The 25,897-nt window shown below is 44.3% G+C and overlaps 3 protein-coding genes across 3 annotated transcripts; all 3 read left to right on the top strand.

Annotated features, from left to right (window-relative positions):
- Nucleotides 1-2,384: 2,384 nt before the first annotated feature.
- Nucleotides 2,385-3,388, top strand: LOC121273456 (zinc finger protein 664-like). The gene has a single exon (XM_041180624.1). It carries the CDS (start codon nucleotides 2,759-2,761, stop codon nucleotides 3,287-3,289), a length of 531 nt encoding a protein of 176 aa, XP_041036558.1. The 5' UTR covers nucleotides 2,385-2,758; the 3' UTR covers nucleotides 3,290-3,388.
- A 14,781-nt stretch (nucleotides 3,389-18,169) lies between these two features.
- LOC121273455 (gastrula zinc finger protein XlCGF8.2DB-like) lies at nucleotides 18,170-21,300 on the top strand. Its single transcript, XM_041180622.1, has 2 exons — nucleotides 18,170-18,309; nucleotides 18,715-21,300. Exon 2 carries the CDS (start codon nucleotides 19,081-19,083, stop codon nucleotides 20,107-20,109), a length of 1,029 nt encoding a protein of 342 aa, XP_041036556.1. The 5' UTR covers nucleotides 18,170-18,309; nucleotides 18,715-19,080; the 3' UTR covers nucleotides 20,110-21,300.
- A 2,065-nt stretch (nucleotides 21,301-23,365) lies between these two features.
- LOC121273454 (gastrula zinc finger protein XlCGF26.1-like) lies at nucleotides 23,366-24,987 on the top strand. Its single transcript, XM_041180621.1, has one exon. It carries the CDS (start codon nucleotides 23,464-23,466, stop codon nucleotides 24,841-24,843), a length of 1,380 nt encoding a protein of 459 aa, XP_041036555.1. The 5' UTR covers nucleotides 23,366-23,463; the 3' UTR covers nucleotides 24,844-24,987.
- The last annotated feature ends 910 nt before the right edge of the window (nucleotides 24,988-25,897 follow it).

Here is a 25,897-nt window from a genome sequence, read left to right as displayed (position 1 = left end):
TTACTCCCAGAAACTCCTGCCATTGCTGTTCCACTGTCTTTCCTGCTAGGCTCATCTCCCAGTCAATTCTGGCCAGCTCCTCCCTCATGCCTCTGTAGTTGCCTTTATTCAACTGTAATACCGTTACATCTGATTCCAGCTTTTTCCTCTCAAATTGCAGGGTAACTTCTATCATATTATGGTCACTTCCTCCTAAGGGTTCCTTCACCTTAAGCTCCCTTATCAAATCTGCCTCATTACACATCACTAAATCTAGAATTGCCTGTTCCCTAGTGGGCTCCACCACAAGCTACTCCAAAAAGCCATCTCGTAGACATTCCACAAATTCCTTTCCTTGGGATCCACTACCAACCTGATTTTCCCAGTCTACCTGCATATTGAAATCCCCCATGATCACTGTAACCTTGCCTTTATTACACGCCTTTTCTATCTCCTGGTATATCTTGTGCCCCACATCCTGACTACAGTTCGGAGGCCTGTACATAACTCCCATTATGGTTTTTTTACCTTTTCAGTTCCTCAACTCTACCCACACAGATTCTACATCTTCTGACCCTACTTCATTTCTTGCTATCAATTTAATTTCATTTCTTACTAACAAAGCAACCCCACCCCTCTGCCAAACTGCCTATCTTTTCGATAGGATGTATATCCTTGGATATTTAGCTCCCAGTCCTGATCCCCTTGCAGCCATGTCTCCGTGATGCCCACCACATCATACCTGCCAATTTCAATCTGCGCCACAAGCTCATTTACCTTATTTCGTATACTGCGTGCATTCAGAAACAACTCCTTCAGTCTTGTATTTCCCTTCCCCTTTCTCATTGTCGTCCCTTTATCTGATGTGCTTGAAGTTAGATTCCTAGCCCTTTCCAAACACTCTGTCCTATTTTGTGTTCTGAGGACTTTAATATCCTCTCCTGGGCTCTCCTTTCTTTTCAGTTTTTTCATAATTTTCCATGAAGTTGGATCCACCCCCACCACACGTTAACCTGCTGCTTTGTTTCCCATCCGCTCCACGTCTACTTTGTCTGTCTCCTTTAGCATCTTATATAACTCAATTAGATCTCCTCTCATACTTCTAAACTCTAGCGAGTATAGGCATAAACTGCTCAATCTCTCCTCATTAAACAAGCCCCACATCTCTGGAATCAATCTAGTGAACCTCCTCTGAGCCTCCTCCAATGCAACTACATCCTTCCTCAAGTAAGGGGACCAAAACTGTGCACAGTAATCCAGGTGCGGTCTCACCAATGCCTTGTACAGTTGCAGCAAAACTTCCCTATTTTTATACTCTATTCCTTTAGCAATAAATGACAAAATTCCAATTGCCTTCCTTATTGCCTGCAGTACCTGCACACCAGCTTTCAGTGATTCATGCACGAGGACATCCAGATCCCTCTGCACAGGTGCATTCTGATGTTTCTCTCCATTTAAATAATAAGTCGCCTTTTTATTCTTCTGACCAAAATGGATAACCTCACACTTATGTAGTGAGATGTATCTCTATTAAGTCCGTCTTCTTTACTCCCGTTTCTACTACCCCCTTCTCTTCTTTTCTCTCTCTCTCTCAGACAGTGGAGTTGAAGCCCAAGATCAGCCATGCTCATTTCGAATGGTGGAGCAGCTCAATGAACCGTACGGTTTATTCCGGTTCCTATCTGTTATCTTAAGGAGGCCAGTGTCTTGTGTAGGCCCAGACCAAGTGGCAGGTTCCCTTCCCTGAAGGACATTAGTGAACCAGTTGGGTTTTTATGACAATCCAGCAGTTTTCATGGTCACTTTTCCCTGGTGCCGGCCCCACAAATTCCCAGATTCATTCAGCTCAATTTCACAACCTGCCTTTGTGTTTTTGTGGGTTCTCTCTCATTCCTTTTTTCTATTTTAAATCAATTTCACAGGGTATTAGAAGGGGAGGATTTGCAGTGGTGAAACTGAAACCAAACATCACATCTGGATCTGAAGGAGTCGCCCAATTTATCATAAACTGATTTTGAACATGAAGGGAAAAAGCACTGTTCAAAGTGGGGAGAAACCATGGAAATGTGGAGGCTGTGAAGAGGGATTCAGATGCCCATCTGAGCTGGAAACTCATTGGCGCACTCACAGTGGGGAGAGACCGTTCACCTGCTCCGAATGTGGGAAGGGATTCATTCACTCATCCGACCTGTTGCAACACCAATGAGTTCACACTTCGGAGAGACTGTTCACCTGTTCCGAGTGTGGGAAGGGATTCACTCAGTCATCTGACCTGCTGAGACACCAACGAGTCCACACTGGGGAGAGACCGTTCACCTGCTCTGAGTGTGGGAAGGGATTCACTCATTCATCTGACCTGCTGAGACACCAACGAGTCCACACTGGGGAGAGACCGTTCACCTGCTCTGAGTGTGGGAAGGGTTTCACTCAGTCGTCTGACCTGTTTAAACACCAGCGGGTTCACAGTGGGGAGAGGCCATTCACCTGCTCTGAGTGTGGAAAGGGATTCACTCAGTCATCCAACCTGCTGCAACACCAGCGAGTTCATACTGGGAAGAGGCCGTTCACATGTCCTGAGTGTGAGAAGGGATTCACTCGATCGACAGGGCTGCAACAACACCAGTGAGTTCACAGGGGGGAGAGGCCGTTCACCTGTTCCGAGTGTGGGAAGGGATTCACTCACTCATCCAACCTGCTGAAACACCAGCGGGTTCGCACCGACGAAAGACCTCTTAAATGCCCAGACTGTGGGAAGTGCTTTATAAGTACCCGGGACCTGATGTACCATCAAAGTGTTCACACTGACGAGAGACCGTTCAGGTGCTCTCACTGTGGGACTGGGTTCAGGCGAGCATCTCAACTCACTGGGCACCTGCGAGTTCACACTGGAGAGAGGCCGTTCACCTGCTCCCAGGGTGGGAAGGGATTCACTCAGTTATCGCACCTGCTGACACACCAGCGAGTTCACACTGGGGAGAGACCATTCACCTGCTTCCAGTGTGGGAAGGGATTCACTCACTCATCTAACCTGCTGAGACACCAGCGAATTCACACTGGGGAGAGACTGTTTAAATGCCCAGACTGCAGCAAGTGTTACAAAAGTTCCAGGGAACTGATGCATCATCAACGTGTTCATACTGACGAGAGATCGTTCAGGTGCTCTCACTGTGGGACTGGGTTCAGACGAGCATCTCACCTCACTGCACACCAGCGAGTTCACACTGAGGAGAGGCCGTTCACCCGCTCCCAGTGTGGGAAGGGATTCACTCAGTCATCTAACCTGCTGATACACCAGCGGGTTCACACATAAAGACAGTGATTGGATTTTACTTTTAATTACATTCAGGAGTGAACGATGTTCATTAGGGTCTGTTTCTCTGATGTTAAGTTATAGGCATTAATGTCACGTTGTAGGCATTAATGTTCTGGACAAAAGTCAAATAAATCAGCTTCGTATTACACACACAATATTGAGTCTTTTTAAGATCACAAGTAAATACAATGATGAGATTTTCCTGTTAATTCCACCCGGGACTGAACGATTTTCATTGGGGAGTATTTCTGCTGATGTTCATAAATTCCAGCCCAGTTATAGGTGTTAATATTCTGGATAAAAGTCAAATAAATCAAGTTTGTGTAAAACGCACTGTCTGGTGAATCTGGTTAATCTCTCTAACACAAGTTAGTTCCTTTTGAAGGGCCTCTCCCTCTCCCCTGTCTCCTCCATCCTCACCTCCAACAACAAGTGTGAGGAGCTCATGGAGCTTCTTTGTCACTAAGATTGGGACAATCCGATCAGATCCCTCTGCTGCTTGTCTCCCTTCCAGTAGTCCACCGGGACAAACTATCTCTAAAACTCCCCCTTGTCCGAGCCCAGAATCCACATCTTTCCCCAGTTTCTTTCCCATCTCCCCTCATGCTGTCTCAGTGCTTATCTTGTCCATGAGACCCACCTCTGTTGCCTTAACCCTATTCACACTAAACTGTTGACCACCCAACTTCTCCATCTCAACAATATCAGCTAATGTTTCTGTCTCTCTCCTGGTATTGTTCCCCTCACCTTTAAATCCACCATCATCACCCATCCTGAAAAAAAACTTTTTCCACAATCGTCATTGTAAACTACCGCCCCATCTCCAACCTCCCTTTCCTCTCCAAAGTCCTTGTACTTGGTGTCCCCCAAGGATCTATCCTTGGCCCCTCCTATTTCTCATCTCCATGCTGCCACTCGATGACATCATCCAAAAGCACCGTGTTAGTTTTCACATGTACGCTGACAACACCCAGCTCTACCTCACCACCGTCCCTCTCCATTCCTCCACTGTTACTAAATTATCAAACTGCTTATCCCACATCCAGTGTTGGATGCGCAGAAATTTCATCCAATTAAAAATTGGGAAAACCAAAGTCATTATCTTCGGTCACCACTACAAATCCCATTCCCTAACGGCCGAGTCCATCCCTCTCCCTAGGAACTGTCCGAGGCTGAACCACACTGTTCACAATCTTAGTCTCATATTTGACTCCAAGATGAGTTTCTGACCACATATCCATACCATCACTAATACCAGATATTTCAATCTCCATAATGTTGCCTGTATCCACCCCACCCCAGCTCATAAGACCATAAGACATAGGAGCAGAAATTAGGCCATTCGGCCCATCGAGTCTGCTCCGCCATTCAATCATGGCTGATAAGTTTCTCAACCCCATTCTCCTGCCTTCTCCCCGTAACCTTTGATCCTCTTACCAATCAAGAACCTATCTATCTCGGTCTTAAATACACTCAATGACCTGGCCTCCACAGCCTTCTGTGGCAATGAATTCCATAGATTCACCACTCTCTGGCTATCTGCTGCTCAAACCCTCATTCATGTCCGTGTTACCTTTAGACTTGATGATTCCAATACATTCCTGGCCGACCCCTCACATTCACCCCACCCCCATATGGAAACGTGAGATCATCCAAAGCTCTGCCGTCCATGAGTTTTCTCACACCAAGTTCCATTCACTCATCACCCATGTGCTCATTGACCGACACTGGCTCCTGGTCAAGGAATGGCTCAATTTTAAAATTTGTATCCTCATTTTCAAATCCCTCCATGGCCTCGTCACTCCCTATCTCTGTAATCTCCAGTCACATGACCCTCTGTGCTCCTCTCATTCTGCCCTCTTGAATACCCAGTATTATAATTATTCCATCATTGGTGGCTGTGCCTTGATGTGAAGCTTTTAAATTCCCTCCCTAAATGTGATGTGAGGGAACATTTTTTCACCCACAGGGTAGTTGGAATCTGGTACGAACTTCCTGAAAGGGCAGTAGAGGCAGGTTCGATTGAGGGATTCAGAAGGGAGCTGAGTTGCTACCTGAAAAGAGAGAATGTGCAAGGTTATGGGATAAGGCAGGGGAGTGGGACTAGGTGGAATGCTCTTGCAAAGAGCCAGTGCAGACTCGATGGGCCGAATGGCCTCCTGCACTGTAAAGATTCTGTGATTATCCCTATTCTGGATTGGGGAACTATACTCTATCTGTATGATTGCAGTGCTGTTAATAAAGTCAGTGTGAGACAATCTGTTGTCAGCTTGATTACCTGGTGTCTGAAACCACACAATTCAATATTTAGAGTCAACAAGATGAACAAGGAAACGCCTCATGGCCCAAAACTCCAGCTCGATATTCACAGGAGAAAGCCTGTTATCTAACACCTCGAGTGGACAGAACAGAGGAAGACCCCAAATGTAAGGAACCCTCGAAAATTTGTAAATATCTTTCAGATGCTGACAGGTTCCAGCTGAGTTTCCCTCACATTGAAGTGAATGGAAGGTGAGAATGTGGTTATTCTAGAAATATAAAAAACACTAGTTAGAGCACAGTCCAGTTCTATTCAGCACTTTACAGGAAGGATGTGATCACACTGGAGAGGGCACAGAAAGATTTATCTGGATGATGCCAGGACTGGTGATTTTAACCCTGAGGAGGATTTGGAGAGGTGGGTGTTGTTTTCTTTGGAATAGAGGATGCTGAGGGGACGTTTAATTGATGTGTATAAAATGATGAGGGTCCCAGATAGATTGGATAGGAAGGACCTATTTCATTAACAGAGAGGTCAGTAACCAGGGGGCTGAGATTTAAAGTAATTGGTGGGAAGATTAGAGGGGAGTTGAGTAATGTTTTCACTTAGAGGGTGGTGGGGAACTTTAACTCACTATCTGAAAGGACGGTAGAGGCAGAAATACTCACATTTAAAAAGGACTGGGATATGCACCAGTCGTGCTGTAATCTACAAGACTACAGACCAAGAGCTGGAAAGTGGGATTGGACTGGATAGCTCATTTTCAGCCAGTACAAACATGATGGGCTGAATGGCCTCCTCTGTGCTGTAAATTTCTCTGATTCTGTGCTGACAAGTGGTCCTCATGTTTTTATCCAAGACAGGCTTCAGCCCAGTCATTTGCTCCAAGTGTTGATGTGATGGGTCAAGTGAAGAGGTGCCAGGTATCGGGAGCAGCAGGAGCAGTAAATAAAATCGAGATTTCAGTGAATACTGATAAAGTTTATCAGTATCTTGTTTCATTTTAATAACTTCTGCTGAATGTGGCCCTCTCCCAGTGCCAGGATATTGGATCAGAGCCACCATGGAAAAGGATTTGACACCCCTGAGATAGACAATGTCAAACAGATCCTCAGTATCTCTGTAACTTCTTCCAGCCTCACAACCCTCTGTGTCAATACAAGATGCTGGTGTTGGATTACACCCTGAGATAGACAATGTCAACCTGATTCCCCTCATCCACCAGCACAGCAACTTCTTCACAAAACACAAACAGGTTTCTAAGGTGTGACATTCTTTTCCAGAATCCATATTGAGGATCTCTAATGGATCCTTCTCTCCCCCAGTGATCAGAAACAGAATCAGAAACCTTCAAGCATCTTCCCTGTGATCGTGGCCACACTGATGGGCCTGTCATTCCCTGGCTCTGATTTTTCCCTGATATGGAAAGTGGGAACACCATGAGCTACTTTCCGATCTCAGGGAACAATCGCTGACTCTGTTGAGCTGTTGAAGATACGGACAAGAGGCTCACAGGGCACCCGTCACATCTCTTTAAACCCCCTTGGGTGGATATCATCTGGACCTGGAGCACCATCTAGTTTGAGATTTCCTATTTTCTCCAGGGTGACAATCCCTTTCTATTTTAATATTGATGATGTTATTGTCGACAGCACATCCCACAGCTGGAATCTGAGCATCATCCACAGGAGTGCAGACTGATGTGAAACAGTCATTTAACAGCTCTGTCATAGCCTGGCAATCTGATTCAATCTGTCCTCAACTGTCTTTCAGTGGCTCGAAACTACCTTTAACCATCTTCCCACTCCTGATGGAGCTGGGAAAGCTTTGCTGTTATTCCCACAATTATTCACCATCTTCTTTCCCAAAGATCTCTTCTCTAATGGCTGCTTTTCTCTCCCTCAATTGTGGGTGATATTGGTCCCAGTTCTCCTGGACACTGAATTCATCTTGTTCCAAACTGGGTTCAGTGTCTGGCAGTTCAGGGAGTCGGGAATCATTCACCCCCTAGACCTACACTGAGAGGTAAAGCCCCAGACAGTTCCTCAGTAAGGATTCCTCTGGTTCCTCACCGTATATTAGTCCGGATACTGAAACACTGCTTTCTCCCAATCCACTCCTGGAGGGCCCACTCCCCAAGCCTCCAACCTGCAGCAGGGTCAGTGCTGGAGCTACACAGTGGGAGTGATCCCAGAATAACTTTGAGGGTCGCAACCACATGGATGTTCAGGGATGAGTATTTTTAGTTATCCTGGTGTCTAACACACATCAATAAAACAGGGAACTCCAGGAAATGTGCTGCAGGTCTTTCTTTATCTGTTGTATAATTCTCCCAGCAGTTAACAGATACCTCTGAAATCATCTACCTGCTATTTTAATACAGAATTTTGCAAATTTATTTCAAATGGGTTTAATTCTGCCTTAAAGTAATCGATTTTGGTCTGTCACAAACACAGTAAATCTTCATAGAATAATTAGCACAGTCATTTTCAGACTGGAAATTTAAAACTGATTTTCCCTTTCAGTCAGAAACAGATCACAGTTTTACACCAATCTCTGATTTGACAACACCGTTGTTCCTCCTGACTCTAAACACAGTTGTAAAGGAGCCTTCTGATCCGTGTCTAGGAGCTCTGAACCATGGAAGAGAGCGGCTGGGACACATTTCTTACACACCTCAGGATTAACCCACACGGGGGCTTTGCTGTCAGTGAAGAGAGATGAGAAAGAACAAAGTGCTGTTTGTCCCTCTCAGTGTGACCCTGAGGGACTGTGTCCAGGCTGAAGTTCTGTTCCTGCTGTATGATCCACGACCCAGATTGTCCTTCCTGAGCTCCAGCCAGGTGATGTTAAATACCCAGGTGGGAAAGGCAAAAATCCACAACGTGTTTAAAATAAACCTGATTTATTTCACATTTATCCAGAATATTAAACTTCAGTTCAGTTACAGGGATTATGAACATCAACAGAAACAAACTCTAACTGTCAGAATGGTTCAGTCCTGGATGTGGTTAACAACAGCAATAACAGCAGAATTCAATTCCTGCAGTCGCTTGTGAACTCACTGGGGTGTCAATAGGTGAGATGACTGAGTGAATCTCCTCCCACACACATAGCAGGTGAATAGCCTCTCCCCAATGTGAATGTGTTTGTGTCTCAGCACCCATTTTGCTTTTAAATCTCGGCTCATGGTCAGAACTTTGAAAAGCTTTCTGACCCATGTAAACAAGTCGATATGTTTAGATGAAAGCAAAATACTGCATATGTTGGAAATCTAAAATTAGAAACAGAAAATGCTGGAAAAGCTCAGCAGGTCTGGCAGCATCTTTGGAGAGAGAAACAGAGTTAACGTTTCAAGTCAGTATGACTCCTCTTCAGAACTAATGGGTATGGAGGTGGGATGACGGAGTGAATCTCTCCCACACAGAACAGATGAATGGTCTCCTCCCCAGTGTGAGTGCACTGGTGAACACTGAGTTCACATGATCACTTGAACCCGGTCCCACAGAGAGAGCACTTGAACAGGCTCTGGTCAGTGTGAACACATTGATGGAACATCAGCTCCACAGAACTTTTATAACGCTTTCTGCAATCTACACATTTAAAAGATCTTCCATCAGTGAGAATCCCTCCTCACATATGGAGCAGGTGAATGACCTCTCCCCAGTGTGAACTCACTGGTGTTGCAGCAGGATGGACAACCTCCTGAACCTCTACCCGCAGTGAGAGCAGATGAATGGAGTGGACCCGGAATGAATGCACTGGTGAACCATCAATGAATGTGGGTTTTTAAAGCTCTTGTCACAGTCTAAACAGGTGTTTCAGCAGGGTGGAAGAACTAGTGAATCGACTTCCGCACTTGGAGCAGGTGAATGGCCTCTCCCCAGTGTGAAATTGCTGGTGCACAGTGAGATTAAGTGATTGCCTGAACCCAGTCCAACAGAGAGAGCATCTGAGCAGTCTGTTGTCAGTATGAACACATACTGATATAGCCCCAGACCCGTCATTCAAACCCCCCAACTCCACCCAGTTCACAGCTCAACCTACCAGCTTGCAGCTTCCTGCACCTTAACCCCGCCCAGCCCAGGTGTGGGACAGTCCAAGGTGAGTCATTTGTGTAGCCAGGGGAGTGGGGGGATGGGTGACCTCTCACCTTGTGCGGTGTCCCAAATGGTTCCATTCTCCCCTTCCCCAGGGCCCTCTATATACAGCATGCAGACGGCTGATGGGCTTTGGGGATCCTCACTGACCTGCACAGTTACATTGTCCTGCACCCCGCCCCCAATTCACTGTGTGAAAAGGTTGTTTTTCTTTATTGCTGCTCCCCCATCGCCTAAACACCTTGTTTCATACAAGTCTTGTTTAAGACTTGTTTAATCCCAGGGCAACGGGGCAAAGGGAGGGAAGTCATAGAATCAGAGTTGTACAGCACAGAAACAGGCCCTTCGTCCCATCATGTCCGTGCTGGCCATCAACACCTATCTATTACAATCCTATTTTCCAGCACTTGGCCCATAGCCCTGAGGTGGCACTAGGAAAATTGTTCCTTCAGTGGACAACACAAACAGGATGGGCCAAATGGCCTCCATCTGTGCTGTAACCATTCAATGATTCTCTGAGGTGTCTTTATCCCGCTGCTCCATTCCCAGTGATTCCCGCCTTCCGCTATTGTCCCTGGCTCCCTGTTTAATCAAGTAATTCCTCCCTTTCCTCTACTCACCCTGTGCAGTGTGTGTGTCAGGCTTCCTCCAGACACCTCCCCTCAACACCATCCCGGCCCCTTTAACCATCAGCAGCTTCCTGCTTGTCTGCTTTTAGTTTAAATTTACAGAATTGAAGGATTTAGATTCAAGCTCGCCTTAACTGACTGCTCTAAATCGGAAAATGTTTGTCCCTCACACCTGGATAGTTCATTTTGTTTAAAGTCATACCAAAAATGCAGTTACTCTCCTCAATTGAAGAGGCTCCTCATTTTAATCCGCACCAGACCCGAATATAAAACAGTGAACATTATCCCCAGACCTGAATATAAAACAGTGAACATTATCCCCCAGACCGAATATAAAACAGTGAACATTATCCCCCAGACCCGAATATAAAACAGTGAACATTATCCCAGATCTGAATATAAAACAGTGAACATTATCCCAGACCCGAATATAAAACAGTGAACATTATCCCCCAGACCCAAATATAAAACAGTGAACATTATCCCCCAGATCTGAAAATAAAACAGTGAACATTATCCCCCAGACCTGAATATAAAACAGTGAACATTATCCCCAGACCCGAATATAAAACAGTGAACATTATCCCAGATCTGAATATAAAACAGTGAACATTATTCCACAGACCCAAATATAAAACAGTGAACATTATCCCCCAGACCCAAATATAAAACAGTGAACATTATCCCAGATCTGAATATAAAACAGTGAACATCATCCATCAGACCCAAATATAAAACAGTGAACATTATCCCCCAGACCCTAATATAAAACAGTGAACATTATCCCAGATCTGAATATAAAACAGTGAAGATTATCCGTCAGACCCTAATATAAAACAGTGAACATTATCCCCCAGACTCGAATATAAAACAGTGAACATTATCCCCCAGCCCAGAATATAAAACAGTGAACATTATCCCCCAGACGCAAATATAAAACAGTGAACATTATTCCACAGACCCAAATATAAAACAGTGAACATTATCCCCCAGACCCAAATATAAAACAGTGAACATTATCCCAGATCTGAATATAAAACAGTGAACATTATCCCCCAGACCCAAATATAAAACAGTGAACATTATCCCAGATCTGAATATAAAACAGTGAACATTATCCCCAGACCCAAATATAAAACAGTGAACATTATCCCCCAGACCCGAATATAAAACAGTGAACATTATCCCCCAGGCCCGAATATAAAACAGTGAACATTATCCCCCAGACCCGAATATAAAACAGTGAACATTATCCCCCAGACCCAAATATAAAACAGTGAACATTATCCCCCAGACCCAAATATAAAACAATGAACATTATCCCCCAGACCGAATATAAAACAGTGAACATTATCCCCCAGACCCAAATATAAAACAGTGAACATTATCTCCCAGACCCGAATATAAAACAATGAACATTATCCTGCAGACCCGAATATAAAACAGTGAACATTATCCCCCAGACCCGAATATAAAACAGTGAACATTATCCCCGAGACATGAAAATAAAACAGTGAACATTATCCCCAGATCTGAATATAAAACAGTGAACATTATCCCAGACCCGAATATAAAACAGTGAACTTTATCCCCCAGACCCAAATATAAAACAGTGAACATTATCCCCCAGATCTGAAAATAAAACAGTGAACATTATCCCCCAGACATGAATATAAAACAGTGAACATTATCCCCCAGACCCGAATATAAAACAGTGAACATTATCCCCAGAGCTGAATATAAAACAGTGAACATTATTCCACAGACCCAAATATAAAACTGTGAACATTATCCCCCAGACCCAAATATAAAACAGTGAACATTATCCCCAGATCTGAATATAAAACAGTGAACATTATCCCCCAGACCCTAATATAAAACAGTGAACATTATCCCTCAGACCCAAATATAAAACAGTGAACATTATCCCCCAGACCCGAATATAAAAGAATGAACATTATCCCCCAGACCCGAATATAAAACAGTGAACATTATCCCCCCAACCCAAATATAAAACAGTGAACATTATCCCCCAGACCCGAATATAAAACAGTGAACATTATCCCCCAGACCCGAATATAAAACAGTGAACATTATCCCCAGACCCAATATAAAACAGTGAACATTATCCCCCAGACCCGAATATAAAACAGTGAACATTATCCCCCAGACCCAAATATAAAACAGTGAACATTATCCCCCAGACCCGAATATAAAACAGTGAACATTATCCCCCAGACCCGAATATAAAACAGTGAACATTATCCCCCAGACCCGAATATAAAACAGTGAACATTATCTCCCAGACCCGAATATAAAACAGTGAACATTATCCCCCAGACCCGAATATAAAACAGTGAACATTATCCCCCAGACCCGAATATAAAACAGTGAACATTATCCCCCAGTCCCAAATATAAAACAGTGAACATTATCCCAGATCTGAATATAAAACAGTGAACATTATCCCCTAGACCCGAATATAAAACAGTGAACTTTATCCCCCAGACCCAAATATAAAACAGTGAACATTATCCCCCAGATCTGAATATAAAACAGTGAACATTATCCCCCAGACATGAATATAAAACAGTGAACATTATCCCCCAGACCCGAATATAAAACAGTGAACATTATCCCAGATCTGAATATAAAACAGTGAACATTATTCCACAGACCCAAATATAAAACTGTGAACATTATCCCCCAGACCCAAATATAAAACAGTGAACATTATCCCAGATCTGAATATAAAACAGTGAACATTATCCCCCAGTCCCTAATATAAAACAGTGAACGTTATCCCTCAGACCCAAATATAAAACAGTGAACATTATCCCCCGGACCCGAATATAAAATGATGAACATTATCCCCCAGACCCGAATATAAAACAGTGAACATTATCCCCCCCAGAGCCGAATATAAAACAGTGAACATTATCCCCCAGCCCAGAATATAAAACAGTGAACATTATCCCCCAGACGCAAATATAAAACAGTGAACATTATTCCACAGACCCAAATATAAAACAGTGAACATTATCCCCCAGACCCAAATATAAAACAGTGAACATTATCCCAGATCTGAATATAAAACAGTGAACATTATCCCCCAGACCCAAATATAAAACATTGAACATTATCCCAGATCTGAATATAAAACAGTGAACATTATCCCCAGACCCAAATATAAAACAGTGAACATTATCCCCCAGACCCGAATATAAAACAGTGAACATTATCCCCCAGGCCCGAATATAAAACAGTGAACATTATCCCCCAGACCCGAATATAAAACAGTGAACATTATCCCCCAGACCCAAATATAAAACAGTGAACATTATCCCCCAGACCCAATATAAAACAGTGAACATTATCCCCCAGACCGAATATAAAACAGTGAACATTATCCCCCAGACCCAAATATAAAACAGTGAACATTATCTCCCAGACCCGAATATAAAACAGTGAACATTATCCATCAAACACGAATATAAAACAGTGAACATTATCCCCCAGACCCGAATATAAAACAGTGAACATTATCCCCCAGTCACGAATATAAAACAGTGAACATTATCCCCAGACCCGAATATAAAACAGTGAACATTATCCCCCAGACCCGAATATAAAACAGTGAACATTATCCCCCAGACCCGAATATAAAACAGTGAACATTATCCCCCAGAGCCCGAATATAAAACAGTGAACATTATCCCCCAGACCCGAATATAAAACAGTGAACATTATCCCCCAGACCCGAATATAAAACAGTGAACATTATCCCCCAGTCCCGAATATAAAACAGTGAACATTATCCCCCAGACCCGAATATAAAACAATGAACATTATCCCCCAGTCCCGAATATAAAACAGTGAACATTATCCCCCAGTCCCTAATATAAAACAGTGAACGTTATCCCTCAGACCCAAATATAAAACAGTGAACATTATCCCCCAGACCCGAATATAAATAATGAACATTATCCCCCAGGCCCGAATATAAAACAGTGAACATTATCCCCCCCAGAGCCGAATATAAAACAGTGAACATTATCCCCCAGGCCCGAATATAAAACAGTGAACATTATCCCCCAGACCCGAATATAAAACAGTGAACATTATCCCCCAGTCCCGAATATAAAACAGTGAACATTATCCCCAGACCCGAATATAAAACAATGAACATTATCCCCCAGTCCCGAATATAAAACAGTGAACATTATCCCCCAGGACCAAATATAAAACAGTGAACGTTATCCCTCAGACCCAAATATAAAACAGTGAACATTATCCCCCAGACCCGAATATAAAACAGTGAACATTATCCCCCAGACCCGAATATAAAACAGTGAACATTATCCCCCGCACACGAATATAAAACAGTGAACATTATCCCCCAGACCGGAATATGAAACAGTGAACATTATCCCCCAGACCCGAATATAAAACAGTGAACATTATCCCCCAGACCCGAATATAAAACAGTGAACATTATCCCCCAGACCCGAATATAAAACAGTGAACATTATCCCCCAGACCCGAATATACAACAGTGAACATTATCCCCCAGACCCGAATATAAAACAGTGAACATTATCCCCCAGACCCGAATATAAAACAGTGAACATTATCCCCCAGACCCGAATATAAAACAGTTAACATTATCTCCCAGACCCGAAGATAAAACAGTGAACATTATCCCCCAGACCCGAATATAAAACAGTGAACATTATCCCCCAGACCCGAATATAAAACAGTGAACATTATCCCCCAGACCCGAATATAAAACAGTGAACATTATCCCCCAGACCCGAATATAAAACAGTGAACATTATCCCCCAGACCCGAATATAAAGCAGTGAACATTATCCCCCAGACCCGAATATAAAACAATGAGACTGGAGTTTCATGAGGCCGAGACGTTTGTTGTCGATGAGGTAAATTAATTCAGGACAATATCTTTAAAATTCTCACAGTTTACAATCCTGACATGAATCTGAAAATGCTGGAATTCCTCAGCAGGTCAGGCCTTCATCTGTGGAGAGAGAAACAGAGTTAATGTGACAGCTTTGTGACCTTTCATCTGAACTGAGAATATATAGAAATGTAACAGTTCATTGCCAGGTCAAAAAGAGACACTTTACAGACTTCGGGAATCAAATTGACTTCAACAATTTTCTCTCATAATCTCTGCCTCCATTTGTTTCTTGTTTCTTTAAGTCTTTGTTTTCCTTTCTCATTTCTCTATCATTTTCTCCACATTGTTTTCAGACTGTTGTTATCGTGGCATTCACACCCAATCTAGACACGTCTTTTGTTTTTTTAATGGGGCCATTACCACTCCTTTTGACCTTACATCACGAAGCCTTTTGTCAGTTAATCTGTACCGCCCTGCAGCCTTTCATAGACCTTTCCTTCTGTTCCTCTTCCCACCTCCCCCATTTCACTGGGTCACAGACCTGAAACGTCAATTCTGTTTCTCTCTCCACAGATTCTTCCAGACCTGCTGGAGTTTCCAGTTTTTACTGCTTTCATTTCATACTTTAAGCATCATAGTATTGTTCGTTTTTCCATTCCAAACACTCTACCTGATATTATTAATAACTCAATTCAGTTACTGATAAATTAATTTGTGATCTGTACTTTTTGTCTTGAAATCTGATTACTTATTGAGCTACTTATCAGTTATCAGTGTCTTTAAACATTATTACAATTTCATCACTTTTCTCATTTTCCTCACAACAGAGAATGTTGATGAGGGTAACACGGTTGATGTGAACATGAACTGCTAAACGGTATTTGATACAGCGCCAAGTAACAGGCTTGTCAGCAAAGTTAAAGCCCATGGGGCAGAGGCAGCATTAGCTGCGTGACAGGAAACAACATGCATGGTGAACGGTTGTTTTTTCAGATTGAAGAAAAATATAGAGTGGGATCACAAGGAGTAGGTGTTAAGACCACTGTTTTCTTGATATATATTAATGACATAGACTTGTGTGTGCAGGGCAAAATTTGAAAACAAAGCCAAATTTTCAAGTTGTGTTTACAGTGAGAAGCATAGTGATAAACCTCAAGAAGACATAGACAGGATGAAGGAATGGGTAGACATGTGGCCAGTAAAATATAATTCAGAGAGGTGTGAAGTGATTTTTTTTGGTAGGGAGAACGAGGAGAGACAAAATAAAATAAGGGGTACAATTGTAAAAGGGTGCAGGAGTAGCGTAATCTGGGGCTATATGTGCATACATCATTGAAGATGGCAGGGCAGACTGAAAAAGCAGTGAATAAAGCATGTGGAATGGGGAATAAAGTAGAAAATCAACAAGTTAGAATAAACCTGAATAAACACTGGCTTAGTCCCAACTGCAGTATTGTGTCCAATTCTGAGCACCTCACTTCAGGATGAATGTGAGGCATTACAGAATGTGCAGAAAAGATTCACGAGAGATGATGAACTTCAGTTAGGTGAAGTTGGGTTTGTTTTCCTTGGAAGGGGAACCGTTCTCTTGCATCTCTCCTGGGCCCTCTGACTTCAATTCCTTCTGAAATTGCAGCCATTCAGTGCCAGGGTTGTTAAAAACTTTCTTTTGTGGAATGTGGGCAAGGCCAGCATTTGTTGCCCATCCCCAACTGCCCTTGAAGCAAGTGGCTTGCCACACCATTTCAGAGGGCCATTCAGAGTAACCACATTTCGGTAGATCTGGAGTCACATGTGGGCCACACCAAGTAAGGATGGCAGATTTCCTTCCCTGAAGGATTTTTGAGAACTGAGGCTAGCTTTCAATTCCAGATTTATTAATTGAATTTAAATTCCACCAACTGCTGCGGTGGAACTTGAAACAAAGTCTGCAGGCTGGTCTTGTCGATTACCAGTTTAGTGACGTTTCCATGATACCACCATCTCCCACAACATATATTTAAATATTATTTTGTAAGTGGTTCAATATTTGTCAATATTTTGCTTCATATAGCTTCTATAATGAGTTTCAGACAGATCTGTGCTAAGTGGACATGGTGTTTAAAGGTCGTTCATTTCGCCCTTTGCATGTCGTTGTTCAGTAAAGATACAGAGAATGATGTCCCCCTCTTTAAGTATCTATTGAGGACACTCAGATAGTCAATTCCTACTCCCCTTCTTCTGGGTGGATAATGGATGCTGTATACATTTAAATTTCTGAACAATTTGATTGCTAATTTTATTGAGTGGCTACTGCCCCATTTTATTGAGTGGCCACTGCCCCAATCTCATCACCGCAATTAAATGACCATTTCGGATTGGCCATTCAATGGTGGTGTCCTTACCCAGCATTCGCCGCGGTGGTGAATGACCCCCCTATACACATTGCTGGGGAGCGGTGCGCAGGCGCAGCGATGGACAGCGTTGGGAGCATGCGCAGTGTCAGTGATGTCGATGGGGAGAGAAGTTTCGGTCACGTTTGGAGCCGGTGAGGATGTGGAAACGCGGCGGGAGCGATGGAGCCGGGAGATGGACGGGGAGGGTTTATAAACACCTGGTGGAGGATTTAAAACCCGAATACAAACCTGCAGGTCCCGGGTTGGCATCTCTGGATCTTTTTCTCGAGCCCACAACAACATGATTGACTCTGAAATGACCCCTGAACTAGGGCATCGAGGGATGGGTAATAAATTCTGGCCCGGCCGGTGACGCCCACATCCCAGGAACGAATAAAAAAAATAATAAAACCAGGCTAAGTTTAACGGCCGCCATCTTGTTTCAGCAGGGTGTAGGGCGCATGTGCGGCCACGTTGGTGATGTCACAGTGAGTGGGCGGGGCTTCAGGGTCCCGGTTCCCAACCGGCTCCTAGTTTCCGCAGTAAATGTTTAGAGATACAGGTTTTGAAGCAGCTTCACCCAGTTCCAGGCTGCAGGTGATGTTTGCAGCCGAGAAGAGTCCATGGGCCAGGGTGAGAGGTTGCAGCCCCTGCAGAGTTACCTGAAGGAGCTCATCCTCAACTTTTGGTGACACTTCAGCCCCACGCTCCTAATCTTTGGCCAGTGTGAAGGTGGGGTGTAATTCTTCATGGGCCTGGTTAAGAGAGGAATTTGTAGATCCAGGATGGGTGACACACTTGGGTCTGGTCACATTGGCTGCCAGCCTCTCTTCGTGGTCTTGTCCGTGCCTAGGTGTCCCTGATGAGGGAACGTGCAGTGTCCACCAGTACGCCTGATACCTCCCACAGCCGATGGGCATCTCAGGGTACAGAGTGCCTCATAGACACTGGAAAAACATTGTGGTTTAGTTAGGAAGGTTCCCTTTGCTTTTGTTGGGAATTATTTGCTGATTTGGGCTTCTTTCAGTTTGATTGACCATATGTTTGGGGAAAGAATGTGCAAAAGAAACTCACATTGTCTGTTTTGAATTTCTATCCTGTACTTGCCGTGATGGTTTTTGTAAATTCCGTTTACAGGGTGCAAGAGGGAGATCATTTACACACAGGAAACTTAAACCAAACATCACATCAAGATCTGACAGAGTCACTCCATTCATCAAGACCTGAATATCATGGATCTTTGACTGTGGAAGAGGAAATGTTTGTCTGTTCTGTCTGTGGGAAAAGATTTCAAACATCAGTGTGACTGGAAAAGAACCGAAGCACAGACACACCCGAATCAGAGTGTTCCAGTGAACTGACTGTGGAAAGAGCTTTAACCAGTTACACAACCTTAAGAATCATTGCACCATTCAGAGTGGGGAGAAAGCAGACATTTGTTCTGTGTGTGGATGAGGCTCCAACTGATCATCAAATTTGGAGAGACAGAGGGACACAGGCACCATGGAGAAACTGTGGAAATGTGAGGACTGTGGGAAAGGATTCAATCGTCCATCCCGACTGGAAAACCATCGACGCAGTCACACTGGGGAAAAGCCGTTCACCTGCTCCGAGTGTTGGAAGGGATTCATTCAGTTATCCAACCTGCGGACACACCAGCAGATACACACTGAAGAGAGACCATTCACCTGCTCCGAGTGTGGGAAGAGATTCAGTCAGTTATCCCACCTGCTGACACACCAACGAGTTCACACTGGAGAGAGACCAATCACCTGCTCCAAGTGTGGGAAAGGATTCACTCAGTCATCAAACCTGTTGACACACCAGCGAATTCACACGGGGGAAAGACCATTCACCTGCTCCAATTGTGGGAAGGGATTTACTCAGTTATCCACCCTGCTGAAACACCAGCGAGTTCACACTGGAGAGAGACCATTCACCTGCTCTAAGTGTGGGAAGGGATTCACTCAGTCATCAAATTTGCTGACACACCAGCAAGTTCACACTGGAGAGAGGCATTTCACCTGCACAGTGTGTGGGAAAGGATTCACTGTGTCCTCTGACCTGCTGAAGCACCAGCGAATTCACACTGAGGAGAGGCCGTTTAGCTGTACTTCCTGTGGAAAGAGATTCAGGTCTTCTTTCAACTTCAAAGTACACCAGCGAGTTCACACTGGGGAGAGGCCCTTCACCTGCTCCGAGTGTGGGAAGGGATTCATTAAATCATCCAACCTACTGATACACCAGCGAGTTCACACTGGGGAGAGGCCATTCACCTGCTCCGAGTGTGGGAGGAAATTCACTCAATCATCCAACCTGCTGACACACCAGCGAATTCACACTGAGGAGAGGCCGTTCCATTGTACTTCCTGCGGAAAGAGATTCAGGTCTTCATTCCACCTCAGTGAACACCAGCGAATTCACACAGGAGAGAGGCCATTCACCTGCACCAAGTGTGGGAAGGGATTCACTCAGTCATCCAACCTACTGAGACACCAGCGAGTTCACATTGGGGAGAGGCCATTCATCTGATCCAAGTGCAGGAAGGGATTCAGTTGGTCATCCCACCTGCTCAGACACCAGTGAATTCACAAGTGACTGCAGGGGTTAGATTCTATTGTTGCTGCTGTTAATCACAGCCAGGGCTGAACCATATTCCTTCTGACAGTTGTGGTTTGGTTCTGCTGATGTTAATAATCCCTGTAACAGGTCTGAAGTTTAATATTCTGGACCTATAGCTGATTGTGTTCTCGGGGCTGCAGTGTCCATTTATGAACAGCTGTCTCTGACTTTTCCCCATAATTCAGGAACTCTCGTCAGAAATTAGTTTACAACAAAATTCTGATATTTTACTTCAATCTCAAATTGATCTTTGGCACGAACTCTACAATTCATTGTCTGAGAGGTTTTGATCAGGCAGATAGAGAATGTTTCCTTTTGTGGGGAAGAGCATAACTAGAGACCATAAATATTGGATAGTCACCAATAAAGCAAATTGAGAATTCAGAAGAAACTTCTTTATCCAAAGGGTGTTGAGAAAGTGGAACTTGCTACCACTGGGAGTGGTAAAAGTGAATCGTATAGCTTTTGTTTAGTTGAAAAGAGTGCACTTTGTGGATGTGTTCATTTATTTGTGCAAAGGACAGGGCCCTGTATGTGAATATATGTAGTTTCTAGCATGTGTAATTGAGCTACATTGTGAGACCGACTGATAATCTTAAATTGGTTGTTTGTGTAATTCTCAGCACAGTCAGGATTGTTGAGTAGGTGTTGTCTAATCATGGAATGACATCTAATATTATTTAAGAGAAAGCTAGGCAAGCACAAGAGAAGGAAATAGATGGTTACAATGATACATTTTGATGAGGAATGATAGGTGGAGGCTCTGAAGGAGCTTAAACACCAGCATGGACTGGCTGGGCCAAATGGCCTCTTTCTGTGTCATGTATCAGATGTAATTACACTGCTGAAGGGTCTGGTCCTAATTTTTAGACTATCCCACCTATTCCTAGACTGCCTAACCAGTGGAAATTATTTCCATTTACCCTCTGTTCTCCTTAATATGCTCGATTCAGCTTTTACCGACACTGTTAATCACATCCAGAACTGAACCATGTTCATTATGACAGTTGGGGTTTATTTCTACTGGTGATAATAATCTCTGTAACTGGGTTGGAGTTTAATATCTTGATATTTGTTAAATAAACCAGCTTTTGTTTCAAACTCTCAGAATGTCAAGTCCTTGATTTCTCCAGGATAAGAGGAGACTAATTGATGTCCTGTTACTGACTGCTCCATTTTTGCATCTTTTCTCCTTCCAAATCTATATTCTTTCAGTTCTCACACCGCTGGTTACCTTTATGGACAACTCCCAGCTCCCCACATGGCACAGAGACCCTCTTTTCACCTTGGGATCCAAAGAAGTATCGGTATTAAAAACAGAAAATGTTGAAAGTAATAACCCAAACTTTTCCAAGTCCAAGTTGAGTTTGTCCTGGATTATTGTCTCAAACCTTTCCCCACCACTGATGTGAAGCTGATTGTCCTGGAATTGCTGTGTTTTTGAACAGGGGTGTTACATTTACAATCTGTCAGTGCTTTTACATCACTATGATATAAGGAGGATTGGAAGATTGTGACCAGAGAATCTACATGTTTCATCTGAAGGATGCTGTCTCTGACAGTGCAGCAGTCCCTCAATGTCACCCTGGAGTGTCAGCCTAGATAATGTGCTCAGGTTTATTAATATTTCCTCTTGTTATTGATGTGGATCATTAAGAAACAATGGACTCCTATGATGTCATCCAGTCCCAGTGTGATGATGTCATGAAGACTATTACATACCACCGGAGCCTTAGTGGAGAAAACAGTTTTATTCGAGATGGCAGCAAGTCCATTACTGATAGATCAGCAAATGGAGTGAATGGGAAAGAAAGTGAGGCAGCTCAAGAACATCAGGAAAAGTGTTGTGAATTATGAAGGTGAACAACGTGTACACTATACATGCCCCGTCTCCCGACACACGGCCCCCGTCTCCCGACATGGTATCCCCTATCTTTAAGTCCTATCAGTTTGGTTGATAGATCACCGACCTGAAACATCCACTCGGGTTCCCTCTCCACAGAAGCTGTTTGACCTGCTGAGTGTTTCCAACATTTTCTGTTTTGAGGTTGGATTTCCAGCATCTGCAGTATCTTGTATCAGGGTCTCAGTGGATCATTTTTCTCTGAATTATCGTTCCCTGTTTGAAGGTGAAGAAGGAGCTTTTACAGAATGAGACAATAACTTTCCCCCTGTTCGACATGAAACTAAACTCACTGTTAATTCCTCCTCAGTAACAATTGTAAACACAAAGCTTCCAGCCGGAATTGAACCGGGGACTTTCTCATGTAAAGTAAACATGATAATCAGTGCACTAGGGAAATGAGTGTGAATCCCCCCGGACAGAGGGGAACTGACCATCCATCTCTAGCTCTAATTCCCAAACAGAAAATGCTGCCAAGAATCAGCAAGTCAGGCTGAGTCTGTGGCCGCTCTCACCATCTGAAAACGTCACAATGCCCGGCTGATTGACGGCAGCTCCGGACCAATAAGAAGAGGGGGGTGGCGGAAACGGTGGGGCTGGTCCTCCAACCAATCCGAGTGAATGAGGGGCGGGACAGGGCTGGGAGTGAAGCATGCGCAGTGTGAGTAATGATGATGGAGAGACGCTTCTCGGACCCGTAATCGGTAAGGAAGTGAATCGTTGTGCGGAGGGAGCGATCGCTTGGGCAGGTGGGTGGAGCGGATTGGTAAACTTGTTGTGCAATCAGAAAACCCCAAAATTGAACTTTGCGGTTGTCCGCATGCACGGAGCGGGGGCCGCAAACCCCATAAATCGGGTTATCGGCCGCCATCTTTATTGGGGGCAATGTGCTGCAGGGCGCATGAAGGGTCACCATATTTGTAAGGGGCAATTTTTTGAATGACTGGGAGGAGCTTGTTTCCCATTGTTCAGAATGGAGACAATTTGTCCATCAAGTTGCAATACCCTTTGAGTCCCAATATCTTATTGACGAGGCAGAGCGGCGACAGAGAAAGAAAGAAAAGGAAGCAAATCCTGTTTCCCGAATTCTGCTACCTCGTGGCACGCCCTGCCCCCTATGTCCAAAGATCTGTGGGTCTTTTCAGTCCTACGAAGACCCAGGGCAGAAACCTGCGCCCCTGAGGAAACGTCATCCTGCCTTTGTGTTTCTGTGGGATCTCTCTCACTCCCTTTTTCCTGTTTTAAATCAATTTCACAGGGGATTAGGAGGGGAGGATTTGGAGTCGGAAAACTCAAACCAAACATCACAACAGGATCTGATAGAGTCGCCCAATTTATCGAGTTCTGAATATCATCGGTTTATGGACATGGACGGAAAAAGCACCTTTCACAGTGGGGAGAGACCGTACACGTGTTCTGTGTGTGGACGAGGCTTCAGCCGATCATCAGACCCATCAAAACATAAATGCAGTCAAAATGGGGAGAGGCCATGGAAATGTGCAGATTGTAGGAAGGGATTCTCTGATACAGTTCAGCTGGAAACTCAGCGGGACAGTCACACCAGGAAGAGGCTGTTCACCTGCTCAGATTGTGGGAAGAAATTTGTTAATTCATCCAACCTGCTTACACACCAACGAGTTCACACTGGGGAGAGACCGTTCACCTGCCCTGAGTGTGGGAAGGGATTCATTAATTCATCCAATCTGCTGAGGCACCAGAGAGTTCACACGAGTGAGAGACCGTTCACTTGCTCCAAGTGTGGGAAAGGATTCACTCAGTCATCCAGCCTGGTGATACACCAGCGGGTTCACACTGGGGAAAAGCCGTTCGCCTGCTCCGAGTGTGGGAGAGGATTCACTGACTCATCCAACCTGCTGGTGCACCAGCGTGTTCACAATGATGAGAGACCATTCAGGTGTTCTCACTATGGGACTGGGTTCAGGCGAGCATCTGAACTCACCATACACCAGCACACTCACACTGGGGTGAGGCCATTCACCTGTACGGAGTGTGGGAAGGGATTCACTGATTCATCCACCCTGCTGAGGCACCAGCGAATTCACACTGGGGAGAGACCTTTCACCTGTACAGAGTGTGGGAAGGGATTCACTCAGTTATCCAGCCTGCTGAGACATGAACAAACTCAAACTGAGGGGAGGCCATTCAGCTGCTCTGAGTGTGGGAAAGGATTCGCCCATTCGAACAACCTGGTGAGACACCAGCAGGTTCACACTGGGGAGAAGTTGTTCACCTGCTCTGAGTGTGGGAAGAGATTTACTCAGTCATCCCACCTACAAACACATCAACGAATTCACACTGATGAGAGACCGTTTAAATGCCCAGACTGTGGGAAGTGCTTTAAAAGTTCCGGGGAACTGATGTCCCATCAACTTGTTCATACTGATGAGAGACCATTCAGGTGCTCTCACTGTGGGGCTGGGTTCAGGCGATCATCTCAACTCATTTTACACCAGCGAACTCACACTGGGGAGAGGCCGTTCACCTGCTCCGAGTGTGGGAAGAGATTCACTCAATCATCCCACCTGCAGACACACAAGCGCACTCACACAGGGGAGAGGCACTTCACCTGCACCACATGTGGGAAGGGATTCACTCAGTCATCTCACCTGCTGACGCACCAGCGAGTTCACACTGGGGAGAGGCCATTCACCTGCTGCAAGTGTGGGAAGGGATTTACTCAGTCTGCTAACCTGCTGAAACACCAGCGAGTTCACAAATAACTGCAGTGATTGGATTTTGCTGTTAATCACATCCAGACTGAGCCATGTTCATTCAGGCCTGTTTCTGCTGATGTTAATAAACTCCAGCCCTGTCATCGTGGTTCTCACTCTGAATAAAAATTAAATTAACAGTTTTGTGTTAAACACACTGTGTTGAGTCTCTTTAATATCTCAAACACACGTTAATTCCTTTGAAGGGCTCTCCCTCTCCTTCAAATCTGCCATCATCGCTCTCTCCTCAATAAAACCAACCCTTGACCCCAATGTCCTTGCAAACCACCTCTCCATTTCTTTCCATCCTTCCCTCTCCCAAACCCTTGTCACCTTCCAAATCCATGCCCATCATTCTTGGAACTCCATGTTTCAATCCATGCAATAAGATTCCTGCCCCTGTCACAGTATCGAAACAGTTCTTCTCAAAGTCACAGATTACATCTGATGTGAATGTGACAAAGATAAACTCTCCCTCACAGTCCTTCTCGATCTGTCCGCAGTCTTTGACACCATTGACCAAACCATCCTCCTCCATGCTGGGTGGGACTGCAAGCTCCTGATTCCTTTCTTATCGATCTCATTGTAACCAGAGAATCACCTACAGGAGCTGTGATTACCTGAGTTACATTTTCACAGACTGACTCACCTGGTAAGTGATCAGATGTCACTGAACTTTGATATAAAAATGTTCCATTTTCACTCTCACATTGACCGTATCTTACAGACCAAGCCCTTCTTTCCAGAATAGCCCTTCTGGATAAGATCAACAGAGAAGAGTGAAGACATTCCAGTTCACAACCCAAACTCATAGAGGTAAAAAATGTTTGCTTATTCATGTTAAAAATAGAGCATAGCAGAACAATGTTGTGTTAATGTATGACAGACTTTACTGAAACAGATTAATTACTGAACATTAGCCAACAGCTCCATTCTTGCAGGATGCAGATGGTAGGAGTTGGATATTAATCATTCTTATTTTGCAATCCCTTTGTTAGCAGAAAATCACTAAGTTATACAGACTCGCTCACTCAGTCAGTGATCAGAACTCACTGGACTGTGA

The sequence above is a fragment of the Carcharodon carcharias genome, assembly GCF_017639515.1.
Source record: "Carcharodon carcharias isolate sCarCar2 chromosome 21 unlocalized genomic scaffold, sCarCar2.pri SUPER_21_unloc_4, whole genome shotgun sequence".
In the NCBI taxonomy this organism is placed as follows: domain Eukaryota; kingdom Metazoa; phylum Chordata; class Chondrichthyes; order Lamniformes; family Lamnidae; genus Carcharodon; species Carcharodon carcharias.
This window is presented reverse-complemented; position numbering and strand designations above follow the sequence as displayed.